Source organism: Alosa alosa, chromosome 9 (genome assembly GCF_017589495.1).
Source record: "Alosa alosa isolate M-15738 ecotype Scorff River chromosome 9, AALO_Geno_1.1, whole genome shotgun sequence".
NCBI lineage: Eukaryota > Metazoa > Chordata > Actinopteri > Clupeiformes > Clupeidae > Alosa > Alosa alosa.
Window position 1 is genome coordinate 864,728 of NC_063197.1, and position 13,693 is coordinate 878,420.

General features: G+C 40.4%; 1 protein-coding gene across 1 annotated transcript in view; it reads left to right on the top strand.

Moving 5' to 3' along the window:
- afmid (arylformamidase) overlaps window positions 1–13,693 on the top strand; it is a 92,774-nt gene that overhangs the window by 61,242 nt on the left and 17,839 nt on the right. Inside the window, exons 8-9 of the mRNA XM_048252411.1 lie at window positions 7,224–7,359; window positions 10,441–10,545. Coding sequence (XP_048108368.1) covers window positions 7,224–7,359; window positions 10,441–10,545 — 241 coding nt within the window. The remainder of the gene's footprint in view (window positions 1–7,223; window positions 7,360–10,440; window positions 10,546–13,693) is intronic.

The following is a 13,693-nucleotide window of genomic DNA, read 5'->3' on the forward strand; positions in this document are numbered from 1 at the left end:
CTAAACTTGGCGTGCATTCAGAGGGTGTCATAATGATCCTACACTTCCAATTTAAATGCATTTTTTGACTATGTTAGGTCACAGATACCTTCAATTACACCATCTCATTTTACTTTTTTTGTGTTTAACTAGGTGGCTATACATGAAATGTGTGTTATGGAATGGGTTGACATGGCCCCTTGAGATCAACATACAAAAAAAATGGTCCTCCTAAACCCTTCGGTTTTCGAGATATTCACAGAAAACTGTGTCTGCCCTACCCTCCTTTTTAGGTCCAATTCAGCGGGGGGGCTACAGATCAAAACGCAAAACGATGGTTCCATGCTATCCATGTGGGGTTACATGTCCACCAAGTTTCGTGTACCCGGTCTTTCAGTGTCCCGGGAATCATTGACGGAAATTTGGGCATCGCGAAAAAAAAAAAAAAAAAAAAAAAAACTGCTACGGTCATAATAATCCCTGTTCACGGGGACGAAAACAATGCATGCTAACTTTTTCCGTGTTTATCACGTATTTTAACTTTCCCAGCTGTCTTGCCGTTTTAATGTTTTCCCGTAGAATATCCCATATTTTAATACTCTCATAACAGCCCTGCCATCGGGCCTGTCTCTGTGTTGCCCTGTTGCTACCCCTTGCCCTTCCAACGAAACAGATGTCTTCAAATCATCGTTTTCCTTGCTTGAAGGCGAACTTAGAGTGATGTTAACCTATTTAAGTTTAACGGCGTGATTGTCGTGAGAGCACGATTCATTGGCGCTTGCATGTTCGGCCTTATGTCTACGTGCGCACCTGAGGCTACAGAGCTACAAGAGAAAGAATTTCCCCTGTTTTTCCGCTGTTTGTATGTTCACTGCAAGTTGGCCTACCATAACTTACCAACTCTGCACTGTAGACCCTAACTGGCTATTTATATTTTTCTGTGAAATAAGCAAATGTATTTGTTCATCTTCATGAAGCAGAATTACGCATACATGTATACAACAAACAAAACACCAACCCTTAATGAGGACACCAAGAAGTACCACCAACGTTTTTGGTCATTCCTCTTCTTTGCTCCCACAGTTTCTGATCCAATCAGCAACATAACCAGACCAACCATAAGCCCTTGATGTGGGCACCCACAAATACCTACACATTCTTCAGTCAATCCTCCCCGTCTGGTACAAATGTCAGTGTATGCTAGGGATGGGCATTCAATTAAATTTTCTTAGTCGATCGTCGGGAGAATTAACAATCAACTATTGATTAATCATTAATATTTCTAGGCCTATTAAAATTCATGATTTATTTAACTTTTTATAAATTTAAAAATGCAATGAAAATACAAAAATACAGTGTGTTTTTCCTCAATGAGATCTTTATCACAAGAAGAATAACTTGTGGCAGTTAAACTGTACGTTTGGTTAGGCTAAACTTGAAGATATTAAGCGCTGCGCTGCGGTACTCTAAAGCAGCGGAATGCAAGTCGGCGTTCAGATTAAACAGAGACCCTCATTTGTTCCAAAATAATACATTATAAAAAAGAATCATGTTAAACAATAACTTAACCAAAAACATAATAATGCTTAGATCTGACAGGTTTTGTCAAAATGTAACTCAAAACTATCCAAGGCACGGAGTCGAGAAAGAGGGTGAGAGATTAGCCAATTAATTAGGCTATTTAACAAAGCCAAGCCAAAGCTTTAAAAACAACTGCCGTAAATCCTCAAATTATGGCCGGGGTCTTTTATTTACTTAGGCTGCGCAAAGCACAGGGCTTTATTTATAGGCTATTTTGAGCAGGCCTTTATTTCTACGTGCGTTTTAATGTGAGACATCTGTTTTGTTTGGAGCGCATACCGCTATCAAAAGCAGAAGATTTTCCGTTTGGTTTGTGATTTAATTTACTTTTGGACAGTTTAATTATATTACTCAATGTTGGGACTGATGAGCACTGAAATCTGGGAGGTATTTGATGGCTCACTATTACATTTCATATAGTTGAAAGAGTCAAGATTTTCACCCGCTGTTTATTGCGACAAGGCAGCCGCTTTCATTCATTCAAAAGGTGCGCTGTGCTGTAATGGAAATCTTATTGCGTAGCCAAGTAGCCTACATTGAGTTTGAATTGCATGATTTACTTTATTAAATTCGTAGGCTGGAATGCCTTCAGTCGCAGCAACAGCTGTGTTTAAATGTAGTAGGCCTAGTAGCCTAGGCATACTGCTTCAGCCTGCAAGCTCAGAAGGGGGCGGCAAGCGACAGCTTGAGAGCGACGTGTTGAATAGATAGATAGATAGATAGATAGATAGATAGATAGATACTTTATTGATCCCCAAGGGGAAATTCAAGGTCTCAGTAGCATACAGACATCACACACAACATTCTCTAACAGCAGAAAAAAAGTAATTAAAAGTATATAATATAAAAAACACAACTAAGCAATAAGGACAGTAGAAGATAAAGAATATACTAAAATACCCATGGTATAGGACAACGACTTTTCATTGACAACAAAACCAACCAACCAACAATATAAAATATTAAGAGCTCTTATTTCATTGAGTTAAATCAAAACAATGTCTTCTATTGCTCGTGCACTGATAGTGGTAGGCAATTATTACATTGCAGTGTTTGCAGTGAACCAATGTTTTCGTTTTTAACAATAAAATAGTCCCACGCCACACTTCACCGTGAACTCTTCATAAATCAAAACGGAAACTCGTAGGTAACTGAGTAGCCTATAGCGTCAAATATTGTCCCCGGGTGGTATAATGTCAACGACAACAAATTAACGTCATCGACGAAATTCTTAATGACTAACAATCGATTGTCGATTAATTATGCCCATTCCTAGTGTATGCTATTTGCACCCCCATGCATTTACTCTGGCATATTGATTACACAATGTAAAAAATAAAAAAACGAGCAACAGGTATTTGCTATTTGTGTATAGTAATGTATGCTATTTACACCTGGTGCGTTAACTAGCTAATTGTTGCAATCAAAACTTCCGTTTGAGAACCGATTTCTTGTTCAAATTGCACACCTTCTCTACAGAGAGTTGGTACACGTGAGCACTCACTCTGCCAAAACGCATCAGGCGGGAATTGAACCCCGGTCTCCCATGTACTAAACAATGTCTGTGACCTCTGCACTGTCTACTTCCACACCTAGAGGAGTGTTTGCAGGTAAACTTGTAGATTATAGGCCTGAGCGTCATATTCACAAAATTTCTGTTAACTAACAAACTGACGGTTGTATGTGTTCACTGAACGAAGATTCTGAAAATAAAACACAACTGTTTAATCTAAAACTTAATTTGAACAGATATCTTCTTTTCTTCACTTTCTGCTGACGAAAAAACGAATGTCCACCATGTTTTTTGTGCACCTGAGCAATGTCTTTTTGTTGTTATGTCACAGGGTGTGAATAGCTCAGCTGTGTGGCCAAGGCTATTCGTACCAGGGGAGTAAATAGACACTCCGTTGTTATTATCACATGATAATAAAATTGTTAAATTGTTTTTCATGTGATAAATGGTTTTAACATGGGAAAATGTAATCTAGCTTGGCATTGCTCCATTAGCACTGTTCCATTAGCACAACACAGCAGACCATATGGCATGCAATGGAAACAGATTCACAAGTAATGTACATTATCATGTTTTCAATGTTTTAGACACATTTCCTTGTGGGACCCTAACATGAAGCTCGGTGGTTATACCATGTCAGAGTCTCTGCTTTAAAACAACTTGTACTAATAAGCAGGGTCTACAGACATGTTTTGTTTTTACGATGGACAGACATCGAGGTACAGTAGGCTACAAAACAAGAAAAGCCCAGGACTGACTTGCTAAATGTATTGTGCATACATTGTATGTGCATGGTCTCATATATTGTAACATATATTGTGCATATATGTTACAATATATATGTACATATATCTTTACAAATATTACCAATACATTTCCCCATATACATCTGAATACATTATGGTGGATATTTCTAACTAATTTGGGGCAGTCATGGCCTACTGGTTCGATCCCCGACCAATAGGTAAAATGCTGACCTGATCACGATGTTGTGGCACCATTCTTCATGGTAGCAAATGGCAACATCATCAGCTGACCAGTTCACAATGTTGTGGCTACATCACTCACAATACTACATGACAACGTAATCGGCTGACATCGCCGGTACATTTCCCACAGCACCAAATGGCAACGTCATCGGCTGACCTAATCACGATGTTGTGGCAACATCACTCCAAATACTACATGGCAACATCATCGGCTGACGTCGCCGGTACATTTCCCACAGCACCAAATGGCAACGTCATCGGCTGACCTAATCACGATGTTGTGGCAACATCACTCCAAATACTTCATGGTAACATCATCGGCTGACGTCGCCGGTACATTTCCCACAGCACCAAATGGCAACGTCATCGGCTGACCTAATCACAATGTTGTGGCAACATCACTCCAAATACTTCATGGCAACATCATCGGCTGACGTCGCCGGTACATTTCCCACAGCACCAAATGGCAACGTCATTGGCTGACCTAATCACGATGTTGAGGCAACATCACTCCAAATACTACATGGAAACATCATCGGCTGACGTTGCGGGGACGTTTCCCACGGAACCAAATGGCAACGTCATCAGCTGACCCGTTTACAACGTTGTGGCAACATCACTCCAAATACTACATGTTAACGTCATTGGCTGACGTCGCGGGGACATTTCCTGATACTAAATGGCAACATCATCAGCTGACCTGATCATGATGTTGTGGCAACATCACTCACAATACTACATGGCAACGTCATACATGGCAACGTCATAGGCAGACGTCGCGGAAACGTTTCCCATAACACCAAATGGCAATGTCACAAGCTGACTTAATCACAATGTTGTGGCACCGTTCTTAACGGTACCAAATTGCAACATCATCAGCTGACCAGGTCACGACGTCGCTGCAATGTTACTAATGGTACCAAGTGACAACATTGTCTTGCAAAGTATCTGTGACGTTGCAACAACGTAGCCAGAAGGTAATGTCGCGGTGACCAAATGACAACTTTATGGCGAAGACGCTGCACGCTGCAACGTCATGTGTTAGCTGGGTCAGCTCACAAACTACCTCCGACATTGCCGCGTGGCGTGCACACACTGACACAACACATCACGAGTGCAACGGACAATGTGAACATTGCAGACTATTTGCTGCACTCGTAATATACACGTACACCACATACACTCCTCTGAGTGGTGCTCCAGTCAAAGTGAACATTCTGAACTGCTACCAGCACTTATTCCCACACACTCACCACACTAAATGCACATTTGTAGAAGACCATAGTTATTAAGACATTTTGATTATTATTAGGCATATTTTTGGGTATTTCTGTTCATACTGTGAAGTTGACCTGTGTTAATGGAACCTAACTGTCACTGTGTCTGAATGTGAATTTACCTGCCGTCAGTATAACAATCTACTGGTGAAATTCTGACATTGAACGCCTATTAGAGGCAAGGGTAAACATTGTGTTGCATTTGCCTGTAAGCTCACTCATTGATGAGTTATATCTGTCATTTGACGACCAGTTTATTTCAAGATAACATGATTACAGTTTGTCCAAGGTTTGTGTTACATCTGTTGAGCAGTATGTAGTGGTTCGAATGTGTTGAATTTACTGATTTACTAATTCTGAAGGGTAACAATTTTGAATTCTAATTGTGGGCTCACACTGCAAAAACTGCTTATCTAACTAAATCTAACCAAGTGTTATTAATCTTATATCAAGATAAAAAAAAATCTAGTTGGTATTGTTTTCAGTATAAAGAGACTTAACCAGAGCTTTTTTGTGAAATCATTTGACTTAATTTAAAAAAAAGTTTGACTTATTTTAAGATGTGTCATCCTGAAAACAAGCAAATTTGTCTGCCAGTGCGTTAAAGGGGTGGTTCAGGATTAGGGCTGGGATAAACGATTATTTTTTAAATGATTAATCTAGCGATTATTTTTTCGATGCATTGATTAATCTAACGATTTATTTTTTCAGTCCGATTCGATTATCTCCCAATTAATTCACTAATAGCAACTTATACATGTTTATTTACATATATGAATGAAAAAACATGAATTCTTAAACATTGTAATATATTTAACACTCAATACCCAAAGTAACCATCATGTTCTTGTTTGTAAAAATATCTGTTTTGGATGTCCACACAGATCCAAGTAAACCAGCATTCTCTTTAGAAGGGTTTAAAAAAATATCTGTGTGGGCTAAAACACTGTTTACGTGTGGACGAAAGACCCAAACACAAAATAATTGTGTGCAATTTTGGGCCTTTTTTGAGGTTTTATGGCCTAAAACAAGGAGGTCCTAACTCCCCCTGGGTTGTTTCAAATTGTGTGCTATTTTGGCTTTTTGAGTTTTTAGGTAGACCCTTCAAACTGGCCAAGTTTCTTCAAAATCGGTGACGTAGCATGCATCACCCCCTCCTGGTCCTCTCATGGACATACTCTTAACACTTTGAATGCCGCACTGTTTTCGGAAGCTTTGGCCCAGAGTGCCAACAATCTAGATCATTGTTGACGATTTTTGTAGGGCCACAGCGTATTCTATGTTATAGCTATGGACACATGCTATGGCTCGTTTGAAAGGTGAGACTTTTTAAGCTCTCAGTGGGTATTTCTACGTGCCTCTGTTCCTGAGAAATCCCAAGCTAAACAGTGGCTAGTTTTCATCAGAATCCCTGTTTTTTTTATAGAAATGGAGATATAGCGTCTTTTATGAAATATGCGCTGTTTGACCTGAGAAATGCTGCCTGTAAAGTTTCCGGGAAGTGCCCTAGCGAGACCTGGTGCTGCTTCTTGAGCTGACGTGCATGTCGACCCAAAGCGGCAATCATCAAAAGCATGATTGATCGTTTGAAGCAGATCGTGCGTTTTCATGAGTTTTCTATCGTCATCTATTTCAGTTCTATTCATCATAGAGTTCCCAAAATCGCACATAATGTGTTAGAGTGTCTATTTTTGTATTTAAAAAAAAAAAGCTAAAAACGCAGTATTGCCTTTTTGGCACTCAAAGTGTTAAGCCATCCACAGCTGCTTTATCTTTTTTCACTGTGCCCAATTATGTTTAGAGTAGTTACAGTATGTTACGTATAGTTAAATATATGTTTACTTTTGAGATGTGTTTTTGATTAACTCTCATTTTTTTACATAGGGAGATAGCCTTGCATAACAGCCCTATACAGCTTCTTCAGCAGCTTAAAGTCTCCTCTGCTACTTCAGAAATTGTGGTTGCTGTTGCACAGAACGATTCCCCAGAGTTCCGGAGACAGTCAGAAGACTACTTTAATGTAAGAAGAGTGGAAATTTCAAAATATTCAAAATATTGCTGGCTAGCTATTAATACATTTCTAGAGTGGTTTCACCAGTTTGACTTGACCATTTGGTCTATGAAAAATATATGGAGCAGTGTCAAAACGAGAATGAGCAAATTTATGAGAATTTTATGAGAATTTTGAGAATTTTAACATCTCACATGTGTAAATATCCCACTCACAAGTGCAACTGTGAAACATACAAGCACACACAAAATAACCATGTGCATTATCATCATATTATGCTCAAACTTTTATTTTCTCCCTCTTGAATGTATTTTTCCCTCTCAAGTCATAGTTTTCCTCACAAGTTCCTCACAACATATCCTGTTTGTGTGAGTCAGTGGAAGCTTTTGCTCGAGTTCAACCAATTTGATTTGACCAATCAATTTGAACCAAAATTATTTGGATGTAAAATCAACATCATGGCCCCAGCTGTGGCGCAACTGGCTGGGGCACCTGCACTGTACGCCGGCGACCCGGGTTCGATTTCCGCCCCGTGGTCCTTTCCGGATCCCACCCTGACTCTCTCTCCCACTCGCTTCCTGTCATTGTCTACTGTCCTGTCAATTAAAGGAATAAAAAAGGCAAAAATAACATATCAATAAGGTTAGGTAAGGTAATGTCATCTCACTATCTTGGTAGCTAGGGTGGGTTAACATCTAGAGTCAATGAATGCACTGGCATATCAAAATCAGTCTTCCTAAATTTTTGTGATTGAGACGGCTAACATAGAGATTAGCTTACCTTCATAACAGGTCATATTAGACATTATACATTAATACATCTAATTTCAGATCACGGAAAACACAAGTGAGTTTTTCTCCAAACCTAAGGACTACAGTCTCTATGGTTATATTTATATATAGTTATAGTTTACCACAAATTAGAAACAGAAATTAATTTTATTTATGACAAAAGTAAGCTGCTAACATCATGTTATCATTTTGATGTTTGCTGAGCTAGCACACCAAAAATTGTTAACTTACCTTTGATATCACTGATGTCGGCTACTCCTCTATCCTGTTGTTGTACTCTTTCATTTGAACTGCATTATATAACATTTCTCCTCAGCCCATTTTTCAACATCATTCACGATCAAGCTCAAGGCTGTCTGTCATTGGATTGCATTCATAACTGCATTCAGCACTTTTTCCTACCATGTTAAGGGAACAAGTGCTGTTTCACACTTTTGCATTTAGAGGTCTTTAAAATACTAATTTTACATTTTAAACATGCAGCTAAGGTAGAGGTGCGCATATCCATATCTTTTATTTCACCAAGTGAACGTTTTCGAGCTACACGCTCTTCATCAGACTTGAATCAAAATAGACACACGTCATACTTATTAGGTAGAAAGGGTCACATGATACATCAATCAAGTTCTGATTGGAAGGCACACCCACTGCAGAGAGGTGCATCCCAAGGTACCAACAGACATCTACAAATATTTTTCACCACACTACACCAGTCTCTACCAAATATACAAAAACTATACAGAAAATATATACATACAAACATAAGTACATATTTTGAAGTTCTTTCTAAAACACGTCTTGGAGTGTACAGAGAAGTCTATTCAGAGTACTTGACATAGCATCAGGCCCTATGGCCATAATAATTTCAAGTAAGCATGATAAGGTGTCTATATAATCACAAGGTTACTATTTTTATCCAGGAGACTACAATACAGCATCATGTTAAAAACTTTTGCTACAGTCTTTAATCACTTCCAAAGGGCAAACAGAAGAACACGAAACAGAAGTACCATTATTTAAAGATTTTCACGTAGTCATTAAAATAGTCACAGGAACGGTCTGATATTGAAGTCCTCATTCATACCCTTGGTGCCATAGTGTCCAGGGTGTAAATCCAATATAGTTCACGTTTGAGAAGTAAGTTGTCAATATTGCCCCCCCCCCTCCTGGGCATTTTTACCATCTCAATTCCCATATATTTAAGGGCAGGCACATTATGACGGGCCTCTTTAAAATGGGCTACCACTGAACTTTTCATGTCCATTTTACGTATTGCACATCTGTGCTCTGCTATCCTAGTCTTAAGTGCCCTTGTGGTCTTCCCCACGTAGGCCAAGCCACATGGGCACTTAAGCATATAGATCACATTTTTTGTTAAACAGGATATAATACCCTTGATGTGAATTTTTTTACCGGTATGGGGGTGATTTAAAAAAGTGAGTTTTACTAGTGAAGTTACATTGTTGGCAGTTTCCACATTTATAGTTGCCTGGTTGAATGTTACTCAGAAAGTGTGTGGGGGGAGGAGGAGGGGGTAAATCCGCCCTCACCAGCATGTTCCGAAGGTTTGGTTGTCTTTTGTAGACCACACGCGGTGGTTTGGGGAAAATCTTTTTTAAACTTGGGTCAGAGTCAATGATGTGCCAATGTCTTTTTACACTCTGTTCAATGTCCCTGGCAATTGGGGAGTACTGTACACAACATGATATTCTTGATTCCATTTTTTTATTATTTTTTGTTCTCCTATTCAAGCATTGATCTTGGGACATCAGCTTCTCCAATCCATTGATCCTTGTAGCCCCTTTCTTTGAACCTTTTTTTTCAAAATGGTTGCTTGAGATTGATAGTCGTCCTCCGAGCTACAGATTCTCCTGATTCTACTGAACTGGGAGATGGGAAGGTTTTTATTTAGAGATGTCGGGTGGTACGATTCCCCATGTAGCAAAGCGTTTGTAGCTGTGCTCTTGCGATATAGGTTTGTTTTTAACACATTTCCTTCCCTTATTACAAGAATGTCCAATTTTAAACATGTGCAAATAACATACTATAACCCTGTCGCTACAGTTGGTGCTACAGGTGACGTTGTTCCTCCCTTCAGCCTTGTTTTCATTGCAAAATGGCCACCACATGAAATAAGCGAATGGGTGGTATTGGCAAATCAAGACCTTCATGTCATAGCACCAGTTGCCTATAATTATTGTTGTAGCAAAGTTTTATTTACCCAGTGAAGTCATTAGTCAAAAGAAAAAGAGGTTGTCTTTATTAACTGCATAACATGTTTTCTTCAATAATTCTACAGGCTTTGAAGTCCTTGGGAATGAAAGTCACATTTGAAGATGTCCCAAACACAGATCATTTCAACATCATGGAAAATTTTGTTGATTCAGACTACTACCTAACACAGGTGGGAAGAGCCATTATTGCATGTTTTCATTCACTGCAATCAAGGGCGGTAGACGTAGCCAATATGTACAGGGGCCATCACAATCCTTTGGCCACACCCTGGACCTTGCCATCACAAGGTGTCTCACCATTGCAACAGCCGTCAAAGATCTGGCCCTATCCGATCACTTCTGTGTTTTCATTCATATTTTAACAACACCTGACACTGCGATGCATAAAGGTTGGAAAACGAGTGATCAATGATCACACCTGTGCTCTTTTTGAGCAGGCACTCAGACCCTGTGAGTACATACTGGACGATATAGCCCCACTTTAAAACAGTCAGAGAAAACCGGAAAGCACCTTGACTACAAAATCCAACTGTTAAAGGTGCTCTAAGAGATGCTGGGTAACGTCACTTCTGTTCACTTCTTCCTCCCCCTCCCTCCTGTGCAATTGAAACTCTCCTAAACGCGCATAGATGCCTGTCTGTGATTTGCTGGAACAGTTTATGTTTTTATGGGCTAGGTTTGCCCAGGTTGTTTTTGTTACTGTTTTTGGAGCCTGGGCTGTCCACAGAGATCACGTTTTTTTACAGTGTATTCAGGACACCGACAGCTAGCGGTTGGTTAGGTGATGTGCATTAAAGGAATGTTCCAAAAGCAAAAACATTGGTGGAGTTTTGAGCAAGAATGTTGTTTGCATTAAAACCATATTGTCTTACAGTGAAAGCAAACATACACATACAACATACAAGCGGGCATACACTCACGTCAAAAACAAACTTTGAAAAGTGTATTTTGAACATTGTCAGTAGTGTAAAATAGCTTGTTTTTGGCATGAGTGTATGCCCGATTCGCTTTCAGACAATTTGGTGGACATGTCCCCTCCCAGTATTCAGATATGACCAAAATGTCCACCCCCCATATTGCTGATATGAGCTCACTTTCTGTATTGCAGTGCCCCCTATAGAGGCTAAATGATGGCAATTTTCTAGTGCGCCCTCACAATCAGGTACCAAGTCCCTATACCAATTTTGGACTTTGTACATCAAAGCGGTGCTGAGATACGAGCTCACTTCCTGTATTGCAGCGCCCCCTATAGAGGCCAAATGATGCCAATTTCCTACTGCGTCCTCACAGTCAGGTACCAAGTCCCTATACCAAATTTGGACTTCATACATCAAAGCTTTGCTGAGATGTGCTCACTTCCTGTTTGGCGGCTTTGCCACCAAATTTGATTGGTTGTATTTAGGGATGTCCGATATTGGCTTTTTTGCTGATATCCGATATGCCAATATTGTCCAACTCTCAATTTTCGATTCCGATATCAGCCGATACCGATGTCGATATGTAGGTTATTTTTCCTCAAAACTAATTTAGGCCAATTTAGGTTTAACATCACATATCTCCTGTTGTGGAATTAACACAACATGCTTAATGTTATTGTGATGCCCCACTGGATGCATTCTTGAATGCAACAAGGCTTTCCAAATGTTAACAGTGTCTGTGCAAAATAAGAAAAATACTTCAACTTAATTCAGGGGAATAGTGCCATGTTTATTTATTTATTTTATTTTTTAATTGTCTCAAACAACAGTTTGGATTACACTCTCCCTGAGAATCTTGACAATGCCCACAACAAATAGGGCAAATTTGACTTCTTCACAAATGATAAAACATTGTACCTGAACAACTATGTGCAACATAGCAGAATGTAAAGCCAACTAAAATACCAGGCATAGTGTATGACAGGCTACCCTTTTTCTGTGTTAAATGAGCCTGCATTTATAGGATGCTTCATGAACTGTTTCTTTAACTAAAACTCAATCACCTTAATTAAATGAATGCACAAATATGAGTCAATTACAATGTGGCAACTATAATGCACAATTTGGAAAACATTTGTTTGAGCTACAAAAAAATACTTCAGGCTTGAGGTGATTTGAGCAATTAGCTTCTCGACGTGGCTGTAAACAACAACTCGGGTAAGCAAACATCTGTTAAATACTTGCGATTGGGCATGATAAAGCGTGGCTCGAGGAACTCCACAAGATTGGTGAATCCGGCGTCTTGCACAATTGAAAAGGGCTGGTTATCCAGTGCAATACACTCAATGATTTTCCGATTGATGGCTTTTGCCCTGGGGTGGTCCTTGGCGTATTTCTGTTTTTTCTTGGTGGACTCTTTGAGCATCAACTGAGTCTTTTTTTTCAGTGCCGCCGCCTGTCCCTGTTGCTTTTTCTCATTGCTTTGCTGCACAAATGCCGCGTAACTCTCTGAATGATTCATCCTGGAAGTATTGAAGGAAGAAGTCTTGGTTCTGCCTCGCATAACGTAAGTTGCGCATGTAACTATGGATCTGTGAGACCGAGGGATGACCGTCACTACGGTCTAAAAAAGGAATGATCACCTTCGTTCTGCCTATCACCGAGACCATATGTCAACAAAGTCATGCCCATGACCTCCGGAAGCAGAACGACTCGAGCTTGTAAATAGCGGAGATTGCTCCCGGTTCAGTCTCCTACCTTGGAGCCTCAGGATGGTCCGAAATGACAAGGATAGTGACAGTCATCCCTCGGTCTCACAGATCCATAGTTACATGCGTAACTTACGATCTGTTTCGACCTCACTCTGACCGTCACTACGGTCTAAAAAAGGGATGACACATACCAAAAAAGTCGCGAGGAGCTCTAAGCTAACCATTAAAACCTCGCCGGTCACGCATACGAGGGCAGCGCCGCCAACCTGAGCTGGGCGAAAGTGACGCCCACCCTATAAAACCTGGTAAAGTGCAAGGCGTCGCCCATGAAGCCGCTGCACAGATATCGCTTGCTGGTACCCCTTAAGGGCAGCCCAAGACGTAGCCATACTCCTGGTGGAGTGAGCCCTTGTACCCGAAGGGACCGGCATTCCCAGAGCCTGGTAGGCATGGGAAATCACCTCAACCAGCCAATGCGACAGCCGCTGTTTGGAAAGCGGTAGTCCCTGCTTCGCCGCCCCATAACAGACAAAAAGTTGAGTGTGTTCCCTCCTCAACGACTGCGTGACGGGCCAGATAAGCTCTCAAAGCCCTGGCTGGACACAGAGTGAGCAACTTGTCGCGCTTTGCCTGTGAGGCAGCAGACGGCTGGAATTGGGTCAGCTCCAGAACCTGGTTGATAGACTGCT